This window comes from Panthera leo, chromosome E3, assembly GCF_018350215.1.
Source record: "Panthera leo isolate Ple1 chromosome E3, P.leo_Ple1_pat1.1, whole genome shotgun sequence".
NCBI lineage: Eukaryota > Metazoa > Chordata > Mammalia > Carnivora > Felidae > Panthera > Panthera leo.
Window position 1 is genome coordinate 31,528,016 of NC_056694.1, and position 24,560 is coordinate 31,552,575.

The window sequence follows — 24,560 nt, forward strand, 5'->3', positions numbered from 1 at the left end:
ACCGTGGAGCTGATTGCAAATGAGGATCTTGTCCTAATTTGCAGAATAGTTCAAGTTATTAGAATTTTCTTTGTTGAAAAATGTTCATTCTGTGCTGTCTCTTGGAGTCTGGAAACGGTTATGTTTAGTTCGAATCAGAATTAGATGGTGAGTTGTCCAGGCTCTGTATTACCAGTATTTATGTGCATACTGCAGAGAGCATGTTAATTTTCAGGGCCTCTGCCCCTGAAATGAACTGGAAAGCCCATGGCTTCCTTTGAGTTATTGTGACTTTTGCCTGGGGGCTCATCATTGCTCTCCTGAAGTATCCAGTAGAATAGTCACTCTTCCAAGAAGATGGTAGAACATCTGTGATGTTGCCCTATCTGGGTTTGTAGTCTCTGAAGGTTACATTGTAGCCGTATGCTTTTATAAGTTTACCAGAGTAAACTAACTGTTGCAAGACAGGCTTGACAGTAATGTTACTTTGAAACTACTTTTTGTTTGTGTGTGCCCTTACACAGCGGAGGCGGAGTCTGAGGATAGAATTTAATCCAGAGCGGTATTACAATCTTTCACTTGAAATTTAGGAATACCTTTTTAGGCAAAAATACCAGCACTGTGCCATATACCGTCAGACCACTTTCTCTTCCTGTGTGTGTCTTGTAGGACTGTTTAATATTCAGTCTTTGCGTATAAAGATATTATGGTGTGGGTGGAGCATATTTCCATATGCAAAGTTTCCCTGGACTGGTATTTTAACCCTCTGTGTCCATTGCATTCCCCCGGAAACCCTCTGCTTTGTCTAAGTTTCTTCAAATGATGTTCTTTGAGCATGTTGGTGTGTGTGTGTACAAGGGTGTGATTATTCTGTTCGCCTTGAGTGGCTTTGAAATGCCCACCTGTCTGTCAGAGCTGTGTTTGTTTTTCAGAGCCCAGCCCAGGGCTGACTTAGACTGCTCGCCCTCCTCCTGGCGTCCCTGGCACTTACAGTGCAGAATAGGGTGCTGGATCAGGATTCAGGCTTGGAGCCAGACTGTCTGGCTCTGAAATCCAGCTCAGCCACTTCCTAGCCATGATCGTGCACTGCTTGCGTCACTTGTCTGTGCTTCGGTTTCCTCCTAGTACCTATCCCTTAAGACTATCACGGGATTAAATGATTTAATACATGCCAAGCGTTTAGGACGATGCTTGGCATCCAGTAAGAGCGCTAAGTGTTAGCTATTGTATCTGTCTATACAACATGTTGCAATCAAATTTCTCTTGCCTCCGTGTCTTGTGCTAATGGGAGCTAGTTTCTTAAGTTACCTTGTGTCATGGGCAGGAATACACAGCCGGTTGCTAGCCTGGAACATGGTGAGTATAATCAGTTTCACGTAAAGCAGGCACTGAGTATGTACTTAAGGAATTATAATGAAGAGCAGGGGTACCTTTCCTCCTTACATAAAAGGTCAGAATGAGTAACATTTAAGACCAGCTGATAAGCAAAAGATAATGTTCCAGCTTGCAAAATTTTAGATGATTTAATGAAATTTACATTTAATTGGGCTTCTTGCTTGGCAGTGTACTCTTCAGAGCCCTCCCACTCCATTTCCCTTTCACGTAGGGAGAAGACAGCGCGTCTGACTTGCTCCCCACCCCAGTTGGTGATGAAGGAAACCCATCCCTGCACTACTTCCTGGGTCGCTTGTGGTCTTTCTCTGTGGCTGTCTCAGGTCGATCCCCGCCTTGTCAATTGTCTCCCCACCTTGTGCCCCTAAAGGGTCCAGGCAGAGTGCACCAGAGCCCAGTCTGCCCGCCTGGTCATTTCCTCCCTGGGACCCCCCCCTCCCCCCCCCCCCCCATCGTGCTTGCCTTTTCATGAACAGTTGTGTCAGGCGATAACTCTTGCGCCTCTGAACTTTGTGTGAAGCATTCTCTCCACGCTTGGCCACTTCATTCGTTCTTCCATTCAAATATGTATCGACCCGGGCCCAGATGTTGGAATGCGGTCAGGACTAAGACGAGGTAGCTGTGGAAGTCAAGAGCACAGTGAGAGTGAGGTGGGGCAACCACTTAGGGGGCACGGCAGGGAAGGTCTCGAAAGGTGATATTTAAACCAAGATTCCAGGAAGGAAGGAAGGACCAGCTCTGGGTCCCTCTGGGAAGTGTGTCATGGGCGGGGGGAGGGGCTAGCGCGCAGTGCCCAGGGGGCGGAGCCCCGCACTCCTGCACACCCCCGGGCGGCGGGGCGGGAGCACAGCCAGCCTGCTGCGCCTGCGTGGGGGCGGGGCCGAGGCAAGAGCTTGAGACTGTCTTCCTCGGTCTGAGAGGTCAGGGTGAGGACTCTGGGTTTTACTCCAAGTGCTGGGATTTAGAGCGTGGCTGTAATAGCTGGTGGACGTTTTCAGTTTAGTGTGGGAAGTGGGTGGGGGAGGGACAGGGGGAGGACCGGAAGCTTAGAGGGGAGGCAGGGACAGGAGGCCGCTGCCACATCGCGTCACTCGAGATGGTGTGATGGTGTGACGGGGCCAGGGGGTGCGGGGGAGCTCGTGGGAAGTGGTCAGAGTCGGGGTGCCATGTGCATAGGCTGCAGTGTCGCCGGTGGGCTTCATCAGCAGGGTGATGGATTGTGGGTGTGGGGGAAAGAAGGGCGTGATGCCAGGTCTCTGGGTCTGGTTTGAGTAGGTGGCTAGCAGGTGGTTTCAGAACTTTTGAAAAGGTAAGAGCGGGCAGAGGGGTAGGATTGGCAGGAGAGCCTGGGGTTAGGACCCTTTAAGTTGGAAATGCTGAGTAAAAATCACGGGCAGCCCAGAATTTTGTATGCATAGCAGTGTAGACTAGATGGCCTTTTTGTAAACAGTGAAGGAATATATATACATCCCTACATCACTCCTTACAGTCAACTGGTAGATCCCATTAAAATGTTTGTTTACTTTTTTTAATTTTTAAAAAATCAAAAACAATTTTAGTTTTTAAAAAATTAAAAACAATTTTTAAATTTTTAAAAATGTTTATTTTTGAGAGAACATGAGCCGGGGGGAGGGACAGAGAGAGAGGGAGACACGGAATCCGAAGCAGGCTCCAGGCTCGAGCTGTCAGCACAGAGCCCGCCGTGGGGCTTGAACCCCCAAACCGTGAGATCATGACCTGAGCTGAAGTCAGATGCTCAACCAGCCGAGCCACCCAGGTGCCCCCTTCCCAAATTAAAACAAAACAAAACAAAACAAAACAAAACCAAGAGTACTAGGAGAACACCCAGAGAATTATTTTACAGTTTCAAAGTATGTCAAAATCCAGGTGCCATTAAAGAAAATATTGATAATTTCAACTACTTAGAGATAGAAGCTTCTGCTGTCAAAAAGTACCATAACTGAAGCCATAGGATTGATACGAAGTTGGGAAAAATAGTCCCAGCGTCACAGAAGACTGCTTTCGTCAGCACATGAAGTGCCTTCCTGAATGAGAAAAGCTCAGCCTGGAAGGAAAATGGGCAAAGGACACGAACAGACAGTTTACGGAGAAGGACAAACCGGCGACTCTGAAACTTGAAGGGCTGTGCAGCCTCACGGGTGACGGAAGGGCCCAGACAAAACCTCGTCACATTGTCTCCCCATTGTCACATGCTTGTCACTTCCCCGGTTGGCATGAGTGGTGGGAACTGCAAGGGAACCGCGTGCCGAAATTGGGGCCCTCAGGCCTTGTTGGTGGCAGGGTGGTGTCACACGTGGGCAGGAGCAGGTAGAGTAGACGGAAGACACGCTCCCTTTAGCCCGTGGACGTCCTCTGAAGACGGACTTCTGTGAAATGCCCTGGGTCCCTGGTGAGCTTCAGAGACTGGACGCCACCAGAACGTGCGTCTCTGGTGGCCTGCAGCCATATCGCGGATCGCAGCCGGTAAAGCCGCTTCACGTGTCCTGTCGGGGAGTGACCTTTGAGGTTAGGTACTGGGAGAAAAAAAGCAGGGTGCAGACACGTCAGGAGCCTCAGTTTGTACAAAAGATAACATAGGCACAGGATGCTTGTAACTTTTTATTTTGAAGTGATTATAAGCTGGCAGGAAATTGCCCGATGGGTATGTAGAGCCTCCCACGAAGCCTCCCTTCGTCCACTTCCCCCAGTGGTACCAGGAAGCTGGTGTTAGTGGAGTACTGTTAACCAGACTGCGGGCGCTTACTCTTGCCGGGTTTTTCTTGCATGCACCTGTGTGTGTGTGTGTGTGTGTGTGTGTGTGTGTGTGCGCGCGCGCACACGCGCGCGCGATGTTATCCCAGGTGTAGATTCACGTATCACCACCGCAGTCAACACAGTTGAGACCCACTGTTCCGCAGAGTTCCTCTGGCAGGACACAGAAGAGCCCAGTAACACAATGGGTGGTTGTCCTCGGGAAGGGCGGGTGGGTCCTGAGTGACAGGAGAGGAGACCATCCTTTTTTTCCTCCGTCCTGATGTTAAAATCTTGCCTTTTAAACTATGCGATGTAGGGGCCCCTGGGTGGCTCAGTCGGTTAAGCGCCCGACTTGTGGTGTCAGCTCAGGTCATGGTCTTGTGGTTGGTGGGTTTGAGCCCCGTGTTGGGCTCTGTGCTGACAGTGCAGTGTGCTTGAGATTCTCTTTCTTTCTCTGTCCCTCCCCGCTCGCTCTCAAAAAATAAACATTAAACACTATTAAATAAAGAGTCTGTGATGTCTGTGAGCTATCTAGTAGAACCATCAGAACGGCAGGCAGGCGGTCTCCAGCGTTGGGCCATGTGGGATGTCCCAGAGGTGAGCGTGTGGCTGGGGGAGGGAAGGAACTCCAGTGATGCCCCAGGGCTCCCACGTTTAGAGACCAGCTGGACAGAGCCCCAGGCTCAAGGACGGAGTGTGCACCTGTTGTGTACTGCTGAGTTAGGATAAGTAAGATAGGGGGCTGTTGGGTGAACTTTATCACGTTCTTCCTCACTTTAAAATTGATGCCAGATTTTAACTGCCTACCCAAATAAGATGATGTTTCAAGCGTTTATCTTTTCTTTCTTTCAAAGTGGGAAGTGGGAGGGTGAAACTAATCTGTGGTGGAAGAAAGAACAGTGATTGCCGGGGGGTAAGGGTGGGGCAGGGATTGGCTGAGGGAACTATCTGGACTGACCGTAATGGTGAACTCAAGACTGGGGTCTGGGTTACAGGAGTGTGATGTTTGTCAAATCCTCCCTTACAATTTGTGCATTTTATAGGGAAAAAGATTTTGTGCATATAGCCTTAAGAAAACCCATAAATCTTGAAACCTAAGTAATGATACATATTCTGAAGCATTTATTGATGAATTATAATTGATGTCTGCCACTTTGCAGTTCGTCAAAGTAATAAGGTACATTGATGCATGGACAGAGGGATGGGCGGATGGATAAAGATGGGTCGATGTACTAGGTGTTTATCCGAGGGGGACAGGAGTGGTGATTCTAAGGGCCACACGCACCCCAGTGTTTATAGCCAATAGCCAAAGTATGGAAAGAGCCCAAATGTCCATCGATGGATGAATGGATAAAGAAGATGTGATACATGTATACAATGGAGTATTACTCGGCATTCAAAAAGAATGAAATCTTGCCATTTGCAACTATGTGGATGGAACTGGAGGGAATTATGCTAAGCGAAATTAGTCAGAGAAAGCCAAATATCATATGACTTCACTCATATGAGGGACTTTAGGACACAGAACAGATGAACACAAGGGAAGGGAGGTAAAAATAATATAAATACAGGGAGGGGGACAAAACAGAAGAGACTCTTTTTTTTTTTTTTTAAACTTTTTTTTTTTTTTAACGTTTTATTTATTTTTGAGACAGAGAGAGACAGAGCATGAACGGGGGAGGGGCAGAGAGAGAGGGAGACACAGAATCGGAAGCAGGCTCCAGACTCAGCCATCAGCCCAGAGCCCGACGCGGGGCTTGAACTCACGGACCGCAAGAAGAAGAGACTCTTAAACATGGAGATAAACAGAGGATTACTGGAGGGGTGGTGGGAAGGGGGATGGGGTAAATGGGTAAGGGGCATTAAGGAATCTACTCCTGAAATCATTGTGGAAATAAATAATTAAAAATAAATAAAATCCATTAATATTTTCAAATTAAAAGAGAAAGATGGGCAGATGTGATAAACAGCAAAACATTAATTGTAGACCATAGGTAGGTATACAGTGTTCACCGAGAAAGATTTTTAACTTGAGGGAAAAACTACAAGAACCTGAAATTCTCCTTCCTACTGTATTTGACTCTCCCCTGATTATCCGTTCCCAAATCTTTAAACATGGAAAGGAGAGGTGGTTCATGCTATTAAAAGAGCCTGAGTCTTATTTCCTCTTAATCACCTACTTGAGTTGTCAGCTCTTTGCCACATGCCCTTTGTCCTTAAGAGGTTGAGGTTCAAGGTTTTCTGGCACTTTCTGGGGAAATGGCTCTAAGGCTATTAACTTAGTGGATTATCATTACCTGGGAGTCCCTTCTGTGCCAGCAGATTTGCCTTTTGAGTGAACCTCAAACTAATTCCTCACCTTGCCTGTGCAGGGGTTGGGAGAAAGGTGACTAATCATTGAGGACAGGCAAGAATTCTTGCTTTGGGTAACCCTTTCCTTGGCCCCGTCTTTCAGGCCTGACTGCCGTGACACCCCCAAGTGCCCTTCTGGGTGCCTTTGGGCAGTCGGTTCTGGCTCTACATCGGCCCCATCTTACATAAAATAGGAAGAAGGCTTGGTGGTCCCTTAAGTCGTCTTTCCAAGGAAGGGGTCAGAGGCTATGTGGATTTCTAAAAAATACTTCAAATTTTTTCTCAGCGGTAATTCACGTTCAGCGTTCAGGAAAAAGTTTTAAAGGTAGGTATGCAGTGCAAAGGCCCTTCTCACCGCGCCCTTAGCCCCCCCAGGTTTCTGCCATTGCTGTGGTTTTCTGAAATTCCCTCTGGAGCTGTTGCGAGGATGTACAAGGAAATATGAATAGACAGCCTCCCCCGACCCTTTCTCTAAACAGAACAGGGTCCTATTGTGGATACCGCACCTTTACTTGGTCTTTTTTTCCAACACACTCCATGTCCTTGATAGACATTGGATACGTTTTTGATCTTTTTCTCTTACAAATAGCGCCTCCTTTAAATACCTTTGTACATCCAAGTATGATTTAACTTTTTTTGTTGTTGTTAAGGAAATGGTCAGACGAGTTCAAGTGGAAGATTAGAAAGACCCCTCCCCCCCCCCCCCCCCGCCCTCACACGTCCCCATCACAGGTTAGGACAGTGGTCCATGTTTTTGGCGGTCTTGTCTCATTTCTACCCATTCATCCCCCTCTAAGCTAGACTGTCTGAAACACAAATTCCAGAAATAATGACATCTCGCTTCAGCATCCTGGGCTTTGTACCCTTTTGATTTTGAAACATTTCAGACGTTGACAAAGTACAGAGATTCCCTGTATTTGTCACTAGTTTTGGGAACATTCAGCTGTTTCACCCCCTCCAGCCCCCTTTTGTTTTTGTTTGCTGGACTATTTCGTGGCAAATCTTGGATAGATCATTTCACATGTAAACACTTCAGTAAAGTAACAACTTTTATTATTAAACGTTTTTTAAGAACTATTTTATTTTTGAGAGACAGAGAGGGATCGAGCATGAGCGTGAGTGGGGGAGGAGCAGAGAGAGAGAGAGTCCACAGCAGGCTATCTGCACTGTCAGCACAGAGCCCGACACGGGGCTCGAACTCACAGACCGTGAGATCAGGACCTGAGCTGCAGTCAAGAGTTGGACGTTCAGCCGAGTCACCCAGGTGCCCCAGGAAAGTCAACAACTTTGAGATTAGAAGATTGAAACATGTAGAGCTACAGTGTTTAAAAGATGGAAAAAAATGATCACCAGTTACCAGCCTTCGGGGCCTTTCAACCCTTGTCCCCACCTCTACACTTTGAAAAAGGTAGATTCTATAATAAAACTATGAACGTCAAGCAATAATGAAACTAGAATATTTGAGCTTGAAACCTGGGTGCAAGTTCCCCGTCCGTCATGCGCATTCAAAGACACGGTTTGTGTGCTAAGATGTCCTCTTAGGTTTAGAGCCCAGCGCTTATCTTGGAGGGATGATGTGCCCCCTCCCCGTCCCTGCCAGGGGACACACAGCAAAGCCTGGAGGAAGTTTTGGTTGTCACCACTGGGGGAAGGGGCGTTACTGGCATCTCGTGGGTGGAGGCCAGGGGCGTATCGTGCACAGCGCAGGCCCCTAGAGTCAAGGACTGTCTGGCCCGAGCTGCTGAGGTTGCCAAACCCTGGTTGAGGACCCTGGGAGATGGTGTTTTATCATGGATCTCTTCCCTGTGGTTTTCCTTTAACTTGCTGGGAATTGCTTAACGAACATTGATGGGGATGGGCCAGTGGGGGGGGCGGGGTGCAGATCCCAACGGCACTGTTTTGTGTTGACATTTGCCACTGTTATGTGGAAGGTGAACCCTTACCTTCTCGGGAATTCCAACCGGATGACTTCATTTAGATTTTTCATTCTATCAGTTGAATCAGCAAGGATTATTTCAGAAGTTTGTGTAACAAAACGTGTGTGAGGTTTCGGCTCTGCTCACCAGGAAGTCAGACTCCCTCGGAGGTGAGCGGATGTGAAACCTTTTCACTTCTGGAGCGCTTCCAGAAGCGAAACAAGGCCAGGACTGTTCCAGTGCAGCATACGCGTGCGTGCCTGCGTACGTGCGTGCATATAGACACGGAAGAAATGAAACCTGTAGCCCAAGGGGTGGGGGGAGATGACTTAGGAGGGAGCAAAGTCTGCATGGCTGTGCAGCGTTAAAGGAGAGTGAAAACCAGATGCTTTCGTGTGCTGGGCAGCAGGGACCGTGCGGATGAGCCAGGGTTCCTGGTGTCCAGCAGCCCAGAGTCAAGTCAGCAGAGAGGGACGTGCCCACAGCTGATAGTGTGGCAAGACCGCGGACTGTGGGTGTTTTAGTTGGGGTCCGGAGCTCTGCGCCTCACGTGACTTTGTGCCTCGTTTCTTTCCAGGTCGATCGTTTAGAAAGTGGATGTGCGGGGTAACATGTCCAGTGTGTCCGAGGAGAGAAGAAAAAGGCAGCAGAACATTAAGGAAGGACTGCAGTTTATCCAGTAAGGGCCCGACTCGCGTGTGTTCACGCCACGTATACAACTGGCCCTTGTGCACCGCGGGGTCAGGGGCGCAGACCCTTGCACAGTTGCACATCCACGTGTAACTTTTGACTTCCCAAAACAGGGCTACGAACAGCCTACGACTGTTGACTGGATGCGTTGCCAATAGCGTAAACAGTCGATGAACACGTTTTGTGCGTTATGCGTATTATTTACCGTATTAAAATAAAGTAAGCTGGAGAAAAGAAAAAGTTAAGAAATTCATTAGGAAGAGGAAATGCATTTACAGCACCGTCCTAGGTTTATTGAAAAAGATAATGTTGTAAGTGGACCCGCGCAGTTCAAACCCGTGTTGTTCAAGAGTCGACTGTACTTTTTTATATTAGATTAAGAAACCTCTACTCCTCTGTTTATAAGTCCTCTTAATCCGGGTTAGAAATTAGATATTTTTGTCTAGCAATATTTTTGGCTCGGGCACATTTGACTTCCCATGTGTTCTGAAGTCTACCTTCCTGTCCCTGATTTTTAGAGCTAAAATCCTGTAGTGTCTCAGAAAATATTAGACCCAGAAGGATCAGAACCTAATCCCATCAGAGCGCTTCTGATGACTGAAAAGTGATGAAATCACCACGCACATAGGGCTTTTGTAATCAGACATTTCTCTTAAGAAGCTCAGTCTCTAACCGGCCTCCATGAAGCAGGACAGTGACAAGGCAGCCCAGGCCTTGGGCGGACACGAGCAGGCAGAAGTCCCTCTCTGTTTGTCCTGGGAGGAGACATTCTCTGTACTGCAGCGAATTGAGTCAAAAAGTATTAGTGGTTCTGTGCTGTAGGAAAAGTTTTTTGGTATTTGAAGAATTAGGCCTTCTTTTAGTAGAAGTAGGTTTAGGGAAAAAAGTGTTATACTTAAGAAAATATAAGGGAATAGTTACAGATCTCCCCCCACCCCCGACCATGTTGTGTGTGAATATGGCATATGTGAATAATAGTCGTAAAGGAAGGTAGGTCTTTAAAATGTGCTTTGAACCCATAGCAAGCTGATAGAACCTTAGCTTTACAATGACGTCTGGATGAAGAAATCCTGATAAGAGTCTGATAATTAAAATTCATTGGTTTCTTTTTCTTAGGTCACCGCTGTCATATCCAGGGACACAGGAACAATATGCGGTAATGATTGGGAACATCTACTTAAAAGCTGTGCAAGTAACTTGTGAACCATAATGAATAGTGGGGGTTGGCAGACTCCAGCTTTGTGGGCCAAATGTGGTCCGTTGTCTGTTTCTGTAAATAAAGTTTTATTGGAATGCAGCCGCACCTATTTGGTGATGTATTTATGATCTGTGGCCGTTTTCACGACATATGGTAGCTGAGACAGAGACCATATGGCCCACAAAGCCTGAAGTATTTACTCTCTGGGCACCTACAGAAAGAATTAGTCAATCTCCTCCATATAGAGGACAACATTGCTTTTGGCACATGGGGACAGTTGTCCTCCATTTTCTTTCCTCCATGAGTGTAGTTTGCCTAAGTTTTCTTCCGAGCCCCGTGAAAATTACTTTTTTTTAAGTAAAGTTTTCTTTATGTTTATTTTGTGAGAGAAGAGAGAGACAGAATGAAGGAGGGTCAGAGAGGGAGGGAGGGCATCCCGGGCAAGCTCCACACTGTCCGCGCAGAGCCTGATTCGGGGCTTGATCTCACCAGCTGTGAGAGCATGACCTGAGCCGAAATCGGAAGTCAGACGCTTACCCGCCTACCCGACTGAGCCACCCAGGCGCCTCCTTCGAAAATTACTTTTAGCCTCCCTCTCATTTACCGAAGACAAGTTGGACGGGATATGTTGTGAAGGAGAGAACCCAGTATGTTCTATTTTTATTTAGGAGAAAAGAGGTTCTCATAGGAGCAAAGGATACCTGGATCCTAGTAGAGAGCAGCCGGAGGTGAAACTAGTTAGAAACCCAGAGAAAGCCCAGTTCACCGGGCCTCGTCTATGCAGCCTGTTAGTTCACCTGCGGCTTTTGGTGTCCGAGGGTTTTGATGCTTGCCAATGTTCCTTCTTTTTCTCCGCCTCTCCCCCTCCCTCTTCCCTGTTTCCTTATCTGTCTTCTTCCTTGCCCCTGCCCTCTCTCTCTCCAAACAGATGTAGAATCCTAGAGTATTATGGCTAGAAAGCACTGGAAACAATCCGTTCATTGTACAGTTCATTTTACGTTCCTGACTTTTATAACTGGACCCGGGATCTCGAGAGGTTAAGTGGCCTGTCCCGAGCTACCACCCTTGTTAAAGGTTGATCTGTCCAGTTGGCTTTACTAATTCTGTCAGCTTAGACACGAATTTCAAAAAATGAGACCCAGAACCTGAGTATTTACCTGATCTCGTCATACGTATCTGATCTTGACGTGTGAAACATTAGCACAGTGATAGGAAATCATGAAGGAAACTTCAGAACTTTTATATGAACCAAAAGAACCTTGTATACTGTACTTGGCGAGAAAAAGGTTTAACATCCCCTCTCCCCGGACCAGTCCTGAGCAGACATTTACCAGAGAGGAAAGACAATGGTCCATAAAAATGTGAGAGATCCTTGGTCATCAGGCACAGGGATAAGAAAGGGTACCGGTTTTCACCTAGAAATTAGTAGGGGTTTTGTGTCTTCCCACACAGGCACGCACACGCTGCCCGGCGTTGGTGGGGGTGCTGTGAGCTGGGGACCAGACCGCTGGATGCGTCCACTGTTCTCGCCGCTTCGGAAGGCAGTTTAGAAATACTGGTCCAAGGCCCAAGATGCTCCTTCCTTCAGACCTAGAGTTTCCACTCGTAGGAATTTGTTGTAGGCACAGAGTTGGGGATGTGAATAGGTTTTTACCAGGTGCTTTTGCCGCACTTTTCCTCCTGATGGGAAATTGCATTTTCTCTTGAGAAAGCACGCGAGGTGAAGGCCTCGCTGAGACAGTAGCGAGGTGGCCTGGGTCCCCCGTTTCTTACAGCAGTGCTCACTGCTGCGTCACATCTAAGACCAGAAGTCTCCAGTACAAAAATTGAAGTTTCCCTGTACCCTGTCCTGTTTCGTAAAGGGCTTCAAGTGGTCACTTTCTTTTTTCTTTTCTTTTTTTTTTAAAGGTATATTTACGTGCTCTTGTGAGAAATCTTTTTAATGAAGGAAATGATGTTTATCGGGAACACGATTGGAACAACTCGATAAGCCAGTACACAGAAGCTCTGAATATAGCTGGTTATGCAAAGTCGGAAGAAATTGTCATCCCTAAAGAAATAATTGAAAAACTGCATATAAATCGTATTGCTTGCTATTCTAATATGGTGAGTGGTGATTTTTTTTTAGAACAGAACAGGGTTTCTAGAGGGATAAAATGTTTTTGATAACAAAAGTACATTGTAAGTCAGTTTTCTAATTTAATTAAAAAAAATTATTTTGTGCGGGAGAGAGGGGCAGAGAGCGAGAGAGGGAGAGAGAGAATCCCAACCAAGCTCTGCACTGTCAGCGCTGACTCAGGGCTCGAACTCACGAACCATGAGATCATGACCTGAGCTGAAATCAAGGGTTGCATGCTTAACCAACTGAGCCACCCAGGCACCCCTCTAATTTCAGTTTTTAAGAGAATTGTATTACTGCTTTAAAACATTTTTTTAAAATATGTATTTATTATTTTAAGAGCTAGAGAGATAGAACACGAGCAGGGGAGGGCCAGAGAGAGAGAGAGAGACACACACAGAGTCTGAAGCAGGCTCCATGCTCTGAGCTGTCATTGCAGAGCCCGACGCGGGGGTCGAACCGACAAATCATGACATTCATGACCTGAGCCAAAGACACGCATTTAACCAACTGAGCCACCAGGTGCTCCTCTAACTGCCTGCTTTTAGAGTGGTCTGGAGTTTTGAAAAGCCAGCTTTGGATAAATGTTGAGGAATTTTAAAAATAAAATTTGTTTCTGGGTGACTGGTCCTTGGAGTTGCCACGTGAGTCTGGTTTCTGGGGTGTGTCCGCTTATAACAAAAATCAGCCCAGGAGGACGCAGGTCCCAGGTCCATGCATCAGTCAAGTCCCTGTCCCGACAGTGCACTTGGTCAAGAGTGCGTTAGGCCGCTTTGGAGCCCTGTTAGTGCAGCGTGGTGTTTAACCTTGGAGACATTTAACACGAGCTTTTCACATGTCTGAGCTGGGAAAAGCAATATTTTGGTGCACTTCGAATTGTCACCGTGGACATTCAGTAACATTTAACTGAATTTAAGCAAGGTGTCCATGTTGTCACCCGATTCTTACTGAGTGAACGTTCACCGATGGCTCGTTTTGTTTTTTCTAATGGACTCTTCTCGGGCTAGCTAGCTGTTTGGGAGTTAACTTCCAGTCGACATTTTAATGATCTCCAACAAAGGGTAGCTAGTGGAGGAAGCAGGAAGGGAGAGTGCCGCCTGGGGCATCAACTGTGTCTGGAAAGCTTTCTTTCTTGGAGACCTGGGGCCTTTACGGCCAAAGGTTAACATTTGTCTGGTCTGGATGATGGTTACATGGGAGTTCATGATATTTGTACTTTTTTCCATTTGGGAGTTTCATGATTAAAATTTTTTTTTTCAAAGAAAAATAATACTGCTAACAGAGTTTGAAAGGAGGGCATTAGTCCGGGGTTAATTTGTTTGCGTCGGCAGGAAGACGTGTGTGCCAGAAGGAATTGTTGCTAACCTTATTTGCTCTTACACCCCAGGGTTTGCACGATAAAGTTTTAGAAGACTGTGACACAGTGCTCAGTTTAAATGCCAGTAACTGCAAAGCTCTGTATCGGAAATCTAAGGCTCTCAGTGACTTAGGAAGATACAGAGAGGCTTATGACTCCGTAGCAAAGTGCTCCTTGGCGGTGCCTCAGGTACGGAATTTATATTTGAGTTCACTGGTTGACATGGTAACCATTTCGTTGCTTCCTTGTGGAGAAGGGGCGTCTAAAGAGTTCCATTTTCCAGTCCGCGGTCCACCCGCTTTATTTGGGATTACGTGCCCACCAAGCGTCTCCACGGAATATGAGTTCTAGCTGTTTTGCGATTTGCCTCCACAGTTGGTAAATATAACCCTTCGTTAGTCATATTTTCATTTTTTTTTTTTTTCAGGATGAACATGTGATCAAACTAACTCAAGAACTAGCTCAGAAATTGGGATTTAAAATAAGAAAAGCGTATGTCAGGGCTGAGGTAAGCTGGAATTCTCCCCACGGGGTATTTTCGTTTTCTTTGGTTTTAACTTGGTTACAGTTCTGTTTTTCACGTAATTTTTTTTTTTTAATTAGCATCTTTGTTTTCTTTCAGCTCGCGTTAAAATCCGTTCCTGGGGACGGGGCTACCAAGGTAAAGTTATTGCTCCTGTAAGAGGCGTAACTTTTTGGGAAAAAGAAGCAGATGGCCACGTTAGCAGTTCTGCTTTTAATATTTTTGGTTTGTGTCTATTTTTGAGAGCTTTTTGTTTCTCAGACACATAATTGGCCAGAGCTTCCTGTCCTATAAAAAGAAACAAACAACTCAAGTAGTATCTTTCAACCAGCATTTCCTCAAGTCCAATGGTGCATTTTACAGGGCGTTCATAGATGTTAGGTTTTATTAGAAAAGTGGCCCAGGGCCAGATATTAATGTTGGGAGCCATTGGGTTGAACACGGGTCCCAAGTGGTTGGTTTTTAAAAGGTAAGTCTTCGTGGAGCTGTTAGGATGCCTTTGTGACTTGGGGAGTGAGCGGTGGCTAGACGAGGCCCTCCAGAACTTGAACGCTCCTGAACGGCCTTTGGGAAGCACCGTCCACGAGGGCCCAGCGGTCACGCCGGGCCACGCGTTCCCGAGGTGTGCCCGCTCCATTTATCTCTCGGATCTCCATTGGAAGGAAGTAAAATTTCTGCGAGAACTCGCATTGCTGTCTCGGAGTGAGATTTACAGACTGCTCGTAGTCTGGAATCCTGACCGTACGCACGATGATCGGTTGTTTGGTTTCATTTCCAGGCTTTGAGCTGTTCTGTGGAAGATATCGAGCCAGGTACGTTTTCTCGTGTCATGTTGGTCTAGAAAGTGGCGGCGTTAGACGCTCTAGATGTGATAGCGTTGTCAAATACAATTACCGTGCGGCCGTTGGTATGAAAGCAAGAATAATTCTGAAAACCACCTTAGTACTTCTGGACGTGCTGGCAGTGATTGGTAATTCTGCGTGTCAGTAAGCGGTCAGTGAGCGCCCCGGGTGGCTTTACCAGTGTCTCGTAGCTCTGCCCGGAAGGCGCTCGGGCATTTTGAGACACAAGGATAAGTTTTCACAAGCCGCTATGTCTATCCCTGGGTAAAACCAACGACTTCGAGAATTATTTTTACCCTTGTCTCTGACCTGCTTCTGCTACTGTCTCATCTATTTATTTTTATCATTGCTTTTGTACCCTCACCTGGCTCTTCCGTTTCTCTCTTATTGGCTCTTGACGCTAGTCTTCGGTGAGTAAGTACACCGAAGATGAGTGGGTACGTTTCGATCCGTGTTACAGATTTGTTAACTCCGAGGCAGGAAGCAGTTCCTGTCGTCTCTGTGCCTGCGTCCAGTTTCTCCCACCAAGTCGGAAGTGAGCTGGCCTCAGTTCCTATCATGCCCTTGCCCTCTATGCTGCCCCTGCAAGTGGACGAGAGCCCCCTGCCATCGGCGGTGTTGGCAAACGGAGGAAAGACCCCCTTCACCATGCCGGAACCTTTTCTGGATGATGGAGATATGGTCCTCGGCGACGAAATAGATGACCTTCTTGATTCGGCACCTGAGGCCAATGAAACTGTTATGGTAAATGTCAGCGTCACTCCTCTCTTCGGAAGCCAGGCTTAATTTTGTAAAAAAAAAAAAAAATTGCTGTACGACCTCCTTGGTATTTTCAGCATTTCCTGTAGGTTATACTTAGCTTAAAAGGTACTTTTGTCCTTCTCTGGGGGTACCATACCCGTGTGGTTATTTTTTAAATAAAACAAAACGCCAGTCTAGTAATGAGCCAGTTTCCCTCAATACCTGTTGGAATCACATAGTATGGAAAGGGTAAACTTAAAATTCTGAAAAAGAATAGGCATTTGGTATTTAAAGAAAAATAATTTCTTTCTTTCTTTATTTTTTTTATTTAAAGAAAAAGAATTTGTTTGTTTGTTTGTTTTGGATTAAAGTCTTTAGGATAAATGCCTCAGGGTAACTGTGTAGCCAAGGCCCGGCCGTATCTGAAATGCTGCAAAATAAGAATGGGTTTTACGTTTTTAAATGGCTGGAAGGGAGAAAAACAGACCAGTATTTTGTGACACATGGAAATTATATGAAATTCATATTTCGGTGTCATCAATAAAGTTTTATTGGAACACAGCCACGACCATTCACTTCTGCATTGTGTGTGGCTGCTTTTGCACTGAAGCAACACAGCTGAGTAGTTGAAACAGACCGCGTGGCTAAAATACTGAATATCTAGTCCTTCACAGGAAAAGTTTACTGACCCCTGCCACAAAGTGTATTAACATAGCAGCATGAGCAGCAACACTGTCATGAGGAGGATGGGGCAATTCAGGGCTGGTTCCAGCGTGGCTGAGATAGATGATGTCTGTGGGCAGTTAACTGATCCTGTTTGGGTTTGATTCTTACCACCTCTGTGGTCTTGGGCGGCTTTACCTCACCTCTCAGGACGTCAGTTTCCTCGTCTGTACAATGGCGATCACAGTAGGTAGGACGCATCTTGGAAAGTTGAAGAATTCAACAGATAGCGTGGAACTTGCATCAGTACTTAGAAGGCACAGGGAAACCCTCAGTAAGTTGTCGCTACGATGGGGGAAGAGAGGGGCAGCATTCCGTGTGTCCTTGTGAGATCGTAAATTCACATCCCCAGAGAGATGGTCCAGCGTTTCTGCCTTCTCTGGCTCCCTTCTCTTGAGGACCTTCCATTTCCCCCTGCCCCTACACTATTGCTATTGCTTCTTAATAAAGCCAGTTCTTCTGAGCCTCGTGTAAGGAATCGGAAGGAAATGAAACGTGAATGTAACATTGGATTTGAGACAATATTGGATGGACATCACACCCTGACCCCCACAGAGTATTCACGGGCATTTATTTGGGATTCTGGAGTCTATTCTAGTCCATTTGCCTTTTTTTTTTCCTCCTAATTTTCTATTCTCAAGTTAGTTAACATGCAGTGTAGTCTTGCCTTCAGGAGTAGAACCCAGTGATTCATCGCTTACATATGATGCCCAGTGCTGATGCCACTAAGTGCCCTCCTCATTGCCCATCACCTGTTTACCCCATCCTCCCACCCACCTCCCCTCCAGCAACCCGAAGTCTGTCCTCTGTATTTAAGTCTTTTATGGATTGCCTCCCTCTCTGTTTTCATCTTATTTTTCCTTCTTTCCCCTGTGTTCATCTGTTAAATTTCTCAAATTACACATATGAATGAAATCATATCTTTCTCTGACTGACATATTTCACTCAGCATAAGACCCTCCAGTTCCATCCATGTTGTTGCAAATGGCAGGAGTTCATTCTTTCTCATTGCCGAGTAGTATTCCATTGTGTATGTAAACCATATCTTCTTTATCCGTTTGTCAGTTGATGGACACTTGGGCTCTTGCCGTCATTTGGCTATTGTTGATAGCGCTGCTGTAAACACTGGGGTACATGTGCCCCTTCGAATCAGCATTTTTTTGTAGCCTTTGGCTAAATTTCTAGTAGTGCAAATTGCTGGGTCATAGGGTAGTTCTATTTGTAAGTTTTGAGGAACCTCTTCAGTGTTTTCCAGAGCGGCTGCGCCAGTTCGCATTCCCACCAACAGTGCAAGACGGTTCGTTTCCTGAGACCTTGATCCTTTTTTGAAAGTGGGCTTGGAAAGAAAGAAGCTCCATAGCCTAGATTCTTCTTCTTTCTGTTTTGTTTTGTTTTTAACATTTATTTATTTTTGAGAGACAAAGTGAGATAGAGCACATGCAGGGGAGGGGCAGAGAGAGAGGGAGAGACAGAATCCGAAGCGGGCTCCAGGCTCTGAGCTGGCAGTCCGACGTGGGGCTCGAACCCACAGACTGCGAGATCGTGACCTGAGCCAAAGTCGCAGGCTTAACCGACTGAGCCACCTAGGCGCCCCCGTAGCCTAGATTCTTCTCTTGAGTCTTGATACTGATTTCAGCTTTGTTATGTAATTACCCAGTGCAATAATTTGTTTCTGTACGCTGATGTTCAAAGCAGGTTGGCCCACTTGTAATCGCGTTTCCTGGGGTTTAACAAAATCTTTTTTCTTTTTTAGCCGTCAGCTTTAGTCCGAGGAGCCCTTCCCGCAGCCAGTGTCCCCCCTAGCATGCCTTTCTCGGCATCTCTGTTGGGCACCTTGCCCATTGGTGCGAGGTATGCCCCTCCACCCTCCTTCTCAGAACTGTATCCACCTTTGACCTCATCCTTGGAAGATTTCTGCTCTTCTTTGAGTTCATTTTCAATGAGTGATTCCAAGCGAGGTAAGAATCGAGCCGTTTGTGTAAATAACCGCAGTTCGTTTTCTAAAGAAGGCAGTCAGTTTGGCAATTACGTAACTCACTTTAGGTAGTTGGTGCTTGAGTTACTTTCGTTGTAGCTGTAAAAATGAAAACTAAATCTGCAGTTTTAATTCGCCTGGGCGTAACTGTGCCATTCAGGAGATGAAGGAGCAGGGGAATACACAGGAATGTATGTGGTACTTATTTTGGTGTTTTGAGTTTTTAAACAAGATAGTTTGCTAAGCCGGGTGTCTATTGTTTTGGGGGACAAAATGGCTTTTAATGTTTTCTCCAAGAAAGGCGTACCCCATCCTCACGGGTCTTAAAGGCAGGCTATCCTTGTGAAATTCTGAACGAAGCAAATAGTTAAAAGACTAATTTAAGGCGGAATTATTCAGAATGAAACCCATAGAATTAGATCTGTCTGCTTTAGGCTTTATCCCCAGAGGGCCCCAAATTGTGCGTGGTGCCTTAGTTTTGCAAGAGATTGCTGAGTTTTTGGTCTGGCCCCTGCCTCTGTAATTTTCTAATATCTGCTTTCAACAACATTGATCAAAATCTTCCTATTTTCCCAAGGTATTGTTAGGTGGTTAAAGAGAGAAAAATCAGAACGATTGATTTAAAGATTGACACCTGAAAAAACTAAAATTTGTGGGAAGCAGAGGGCAGAGAGAAGGTAATCGAGGGGCAGCCTGAGAAAAAGAAAGTCACTGCACCTTAGTAATTTTCCTAATGTTGTGGTGAATTCCTGCTTTGTAGTTTGAAGAGGCTGTTTTTCCCATTTCGGACAGGAGTTATTTTCTTGGTCTTTTTAACAGCCCTACTCGGCAGGCCCTCCTTCAGCCAATGTCTCCGAAAACAGTTTGCCTGAGGGTTATGTATGCCCCTGGAAATTTCCAGAGGGAAGGAGACCATCCACTGCCCTCTGCGAGTGTCCTTGATGAGCAAGAAAGCTCCTTGGGAGCGGGAGGGAAAGTAACACGGGGGAAGCGTAGTCAGCCACTGAGCCCTGATGTTGTTGTGACATGATTAGAATGAGGTCTGTTGAAGTGTTTTTATTATTTTAGATGTGCCCACCTCAACTTCTAGAGAGGGAACAGCGCTTAGCGGCAGTAATTCCTCCCTTTTACTTGTAAGTGCCACTTCCTCTTTTGTAAATAACGTCGCTTAAATTGAACGTAGGTCTTTTACTTAAGTAACGGAATTACCCGAATGGACGTGATGGTCTCCCTTATATCTCGCGTGTGCCGGGGGAAATGGTGGTGAGACAGGACCCTCGAGCAGCAGCCAGGGACGAACGCCGCGTGCGTAAGACCGCGCCTGTCACGGCACAGTCCTCGCGGTGGCACGGGGCGCAAGAGGCTTTAGCACCACAGAACCCACACAGGGAAGATGAGATCAGGGCATAGGAAGAGTGTGTGCCGTAGGAGCAGAACAATGACCTGTTACTTCTGTCAACTCGCGAGAAGCCAGGAAGGTGGGGGAGGGGCCCAGAGACCCAAAGAGTGGAAAACCCAGAAAGAACCAGCTTTTCAATAGAAGCACAGCAACGGCAGACTAGTACCGATTTCAGTACGTGAGGAAATGTCTTGTTTGTCACAAATTTGTTTCCTTCTTTCGTGAGAGTGCAATATTTGTTGGCTGTTTTTTTTTTTTTTTTTTTGGTTTTTTTTTTTTTTCTTTCCTTCTTGCAGATGAATGGACCAGGCAACTTGTTTGCTTCTGAGAGTTTCCTGGGAATTTCAAGCCACCCTAGAAATGACTTTGGAAACTTCTTTGGAAGCACAGTTACTAAACCACCTTCATCCGTGACCCCAAGACACCCCCTTGAAGGAACCCATGAACTGAGACAAGCTTGTCAGATGTGTTTTGTAAAATCAGGTCAGGACCAAACAAAGGAGCTTAGTCGATAGTCTGAGAGTTCCGGACTCATAAATACGCGTGGAGAACACCAGCTACCATGGTTTTTCCGTCCCTGTTTGAGTTCTGGGTAGAATAAGTCTGTTCTTATTTGATATAATTTCATTTATACAATCACATGGATTAGAATACCTTACCTGATGATGAAGTCTTACTGAAATTTTTATGAAATTCTTTACTTTTCTATATATATATTCAAAAATGTGATCATTTTCAAATAAAGCAAGAACTAGAAAAAAAGCATTTTAAGACCAGTATCTGACACAGTGTTTATAAAGTCTTTTCTGCTGGTTTGTTTCATTATCCCCAAGTCAGGTGATATAAACACAACTTACCCGAAACCAAAGCCTAAATTCGTTTTCTTTCTTAGTTAGGTATATTTCAGGGTATTTTTTACCCTTTAGAAGCCATCAGAATTCCTGTCCTCATAGTTAAATAAGTATGTTTTCAGGGCACTGGTGTTGAATAAAACTTTGTGTTCTCTGACAAATAGCATATAAAAGGCACAAATTACTTCGGTAGCTTATTTACATTTAGGGGTTATAAAAATAGGGTTTTTGTGGGAATTTAATAATCAATATCCGTCTGCTTGTAAATGTGCCTGTAAAATGAAATGTCGCTCTTTGTGCCTATGAGCAATCCTTTTTTACATCTTTTTCAGGCCCTAAGTTAATGGATTTCATTTACCATGCTAATATAGATCATAAATGTAAGAAAGATATTTTAATTGGTAGAATAAAGAATGTTGAAGATAAATCATGGAAAAAAATACGCCCAAGACCAACAAAAACAAATTATGAAGGACCTTATTATATATGTAAAGGTATGTACTATAATTACTTAATTGGTGTGCATGACATTAGTGGTAAATGATTTGTTACATTTATTATAATGATTCCAGTATTACTGTTATTAAAAATGTGTAGGTAGAGTTATTTTTTTTTTTTTAATGTCTATTTTTGAGAGAGAGACAGAGAGTGAGTGGAGGAGGGGCAGAGAGAGAGGGAGACACAGAATCCAAAACAGGCTCTAGGCTCTGAGCTGTCAGTACAGAGCCCGACGTGGGGCTTGAACTCACAAACTGTGAGATCATGCCGTGAGCTGAAGTCACACACTTAACCAACTGAGCCACTCAGGTGCCCCTAAAAATGTGTAGGTAGAATTAAAAGTTCCTTGGATTGAGACATTTGTATCTTTTATATTATTTTTACCTTTGTTTTTAACTTCTTTCAGTGCTTGTGTCTGTGTGTGTGTGTGGATTTTTTAATGTTTATTTATTTTTGAGAGAGAGACAGCATCATCATGGGAGGGGAAGAGAGAGAGGGAGACACAGAATCTGAAGCAGGTTCCAGGCTCTGAGCTGTCAGCACAGAGCCTGACGTGGGGCCCGAACTCACGAACCGTGAGATCATGATCTGAGCCAGAGTCAGAGGCTTAACCGACTGAGCCAACCAGGCACCCCAGTGCCTGTGTGTATAGATGGTTATGGAAACCGGGCTTTGGCCAATTTTAAACAGGTTTTAAACAGAAAACCGTCTTACACTTTAGGTTCCCTTGCTGAGTCTAAACAGAATCAGAATATTGAACTGAGGCTTTGAAAATATTCTTTTAAGTTGCTTTTGAGAGAACTTTACATATTCAATTTTTTTTTTAACAATTTTAATCTTTATTTATTTTTGAGAGAGACAGGGACAGAGCACAAGCAGGGGAGGAACAGAAAGAGAGGGAGACACAGAATCTGAAGCAGGCTCCAGGCTCTGAGCTGTCCGCACAGAGCCTGATGCGGGGCTCGAACCCACAAACCGTGAGATCATGACCTAAGCCGAAGTCAGATGCTTAACTGACTGAGCCACCCAGGCGCCCCTGTATTCATTTTTGTCAGATTGCTTCATCTGAATGTGCTTTTGAATGTCTCTTAAGTGATTTTTTAAACTTAGGTGGAGTATGTGAGAGCCTTTTCCCCATCAAAAATAAAAATAATCCAGACCCGTGGTGCTATCGTTCTAGAGTGAGTTCCATCCCTGCATAGTAAAATGTGTATCATTGCTTGAAGCTATCCGTGAGCTATAGAGGTTCAGCTGGTGCCCTAAAAATGTTTCATAATCATTGGCTTTGAAGAAACAACGACTAGGAGCACCTGGGTGGGTCAGTCGGTTAAGCGTCCAACTTGGGCTCCGGTGATGATCTCATGGTTCGTGTGTTTGAGCCCTGCATCGTTCTCTCTAGTGTCAACACAGAGCCTCCTTCGGATCCTCTGTCTCCCTGTCTCTCTGCCCCTCCCCGGCTTGAGCACTTGCTGTTTTTCTCTGTCTCTCAAAAAGAAAGAAAACACTAAAAAAAGTCAAAAACCAAAAAAACCCAAACCGATGGCTGTGTTTTAAATGTCTTTTGATGGTCTGTCTTTCTAGATGTTGCTGCTGAGGAGGAATGTAGATATTCAGGCCACTGCACATTTGCTTATTGCCAAGAAGAGATAGATATCTGGACACTGGAGCGGAAAGGGGCGTTCAGCAGAGAGGCTTTCTTTGGTGGCAATGGAAAGATCAACCTCACTGTATTCAAACTTCTCCAAGAGCATCTTGGAGAGTTTATATTCCTCTGTGAGGTACTATCTCCAAACCTTATTTTCTGACATAAAATTGGTGATCGTTCCTGACTTGCAAGCCCAGAAATATAAAATACTTAGCACACGTCCTGCTACATGGTGAGCGTTCATTCAGTCAATAGTTGCACCTCCCAGTATCCAAGAGAATGCAAAAACTTCCTATGAGATATTAGTTGGCATCAGTTTGTAATGTATAAGTATGTGCATAAGTATGGTACAAAAGTTCTAATTTGTGTGATGTTGTTGTGGTAATTCTTCTTCTCTGTCTGTTCCAGAAATGTTTTGATCATAAGCCTAGAATGATAAGTAAAAGAAATAAAGATAATTCTACTTCTTGTTCTCACCCGGTTACAAAGCATGAGTTTGAAGACAATAAGTATGTTGGTAGTTTCTAATTTTTCTAGTGACACAATAGATTCTGTCTTTAGACCCAAATAAAACCAGAGTAGTGTTTGCCCAGGCATTTTACCCCTGTGCTTTTTCCTTGTTGCTGTTTTGAAAGATGATGACTATTTAAAAATGTCTGTTAGTATATTTTGCTGGGAATTTTTAAGTGTTTTATGAAATTTATGTTTAATACAAAAAAGCATTATTGATGTGTAGCTTCTCATGACATGGATTTCAGTATTTTATGGCCTAATTTATGGTGTAATTATCCACCCCCCCCACCCGCCCCACCCCCCGTTAATCCAACAATTGTGTAAAGGGACTTGTTTTTTCTGGTAAAGATTTAGCATGTATTTTCAGTCTAGAACTTGACGTTATATATATTTACTTATTTGTTTTCCTTTGAAAAAGCTAGGGTAGAACAATAATGTGTCACTCCGTTTTTATCTTAGGTGCCTTGTCCACATCTTGCGAGAGACAACGGTAAAATACTCCAAAATACGTTCTTTTCATGGTCAGTGTCAGCTTGATTTATGTCGCCATGAGGTCCGGTATGGCTGCTTAAGGGAAGATGAGTGCTTTTATGCGCATAGTCTTGTAGAACTGAAAGTCTGGATACTGCAAAATGAAACCGGTAGGTCGGTGCATGATTAGGAAACGGCTCCTCACCGGGCGCCTGGGCGGCTCGGTCGGTTAAGTGTCCGACTTCGGCTCAGGTCATGGTTTCAGTTCTGGGGTTCGAGCGCTGGGTCGGGCTCCGTGCTGACAGCTCAGAGCCTGGAGCCTGCTTCGGATTCGGTGTCTCCCCCTCTCTCTGCCCCGCCCCCCCCACTCGTGCCATGTCTTTCTCTCTAAGATAACTAAACGTTGAAAAAAAAAAAAAAAAGGCTCCTCAAACCAAGCAAGAGACTCTTAAGTCATAGAACAAACATAGTTACCAGAGGGGAGGGGGGCTGGCAGGGGATGGGGGGGTAAAACAGGAGATGGGGGTTAAGGAATGAGTGGGCAGGATGTATGGTGGGGATAAGCGCCAGGATGTGTAGAAGTGCTCAATGAGCTGTTGTACCCCTGAAACTAATATAACAC

At 45.2% G+C, this 24,560-nt stretch overlaps 1 protein-coding gene across 3 annotated transcripts in view; it reads left to right on the plus strand.

Annotated features, from left to right (window-relative positions):
• Positions 1–24,560, plus strand: part of ZC3H7A (zinc finger CCCH-type containing 7A) — a 36,179-nt gene that overhangs the window by 1,489 nt on the left and 10,130 nt on the right. For 2 of the 3 annotated variants that reach the window (XM_042921108.1, XM_042921110.1), the window contains exons 2-16: positions 8,971–9,072; positions 10,200–10,239; positions 12,190–12,387; positions 13,788–13,946; positions 14,185–14,265; positions 14,380–14,418; positions 15,059–15,092; positions 15,583–15,866; positions 18,340–18,544; positions 19,630–19,694; positions 20,257–20,443; positions 21,144–21,305; positions 22,891–23,087; positions 23,363–23,463; positions 23,927–24,108. In XM_042921108.1, the coding sequence (XP_042777042.1) occupies positions 9,005–9,072; positions 10,200–10,239; positions 12,190–12,387; positions 13,788–13,946; positions 14,185–14,265; positions 14,380–14,418; positions 15,059–15,092; positions 15,583–15,866; positions 18,340–18,544; positions 19,630–19,694; positions 20,257–20,443; positions 21,144–21,305; positions 22,891–23,087; positions 23,363–23,463; positions 23,927–24,108 (2,002 nt within the window). In that variant the 5' untranslated portion in view covers positions 8,971–9,004. Of the gene's footprint in view, positions 1–7,696; positions 7,886–8,970; positions 9,073–10,199; positions 10,240–12,189; positions 12,388–13,787; positions 13,947–14,184; positions 14,266–14,379; positions 14,419–15,058; positions 15,093–15,582; positions 15,867–18,339; positions 18,545–19,629; positions 19,695–20,256; positions 20,444–21,143; positions 21,306–22,890; positions 23,088–23,362; positions 23,464–23,926; positions 24,109–24,560 lie in introns of those variants that run through there. The other variant, XM_042921109.1, reaches the window with a different exon arrangement.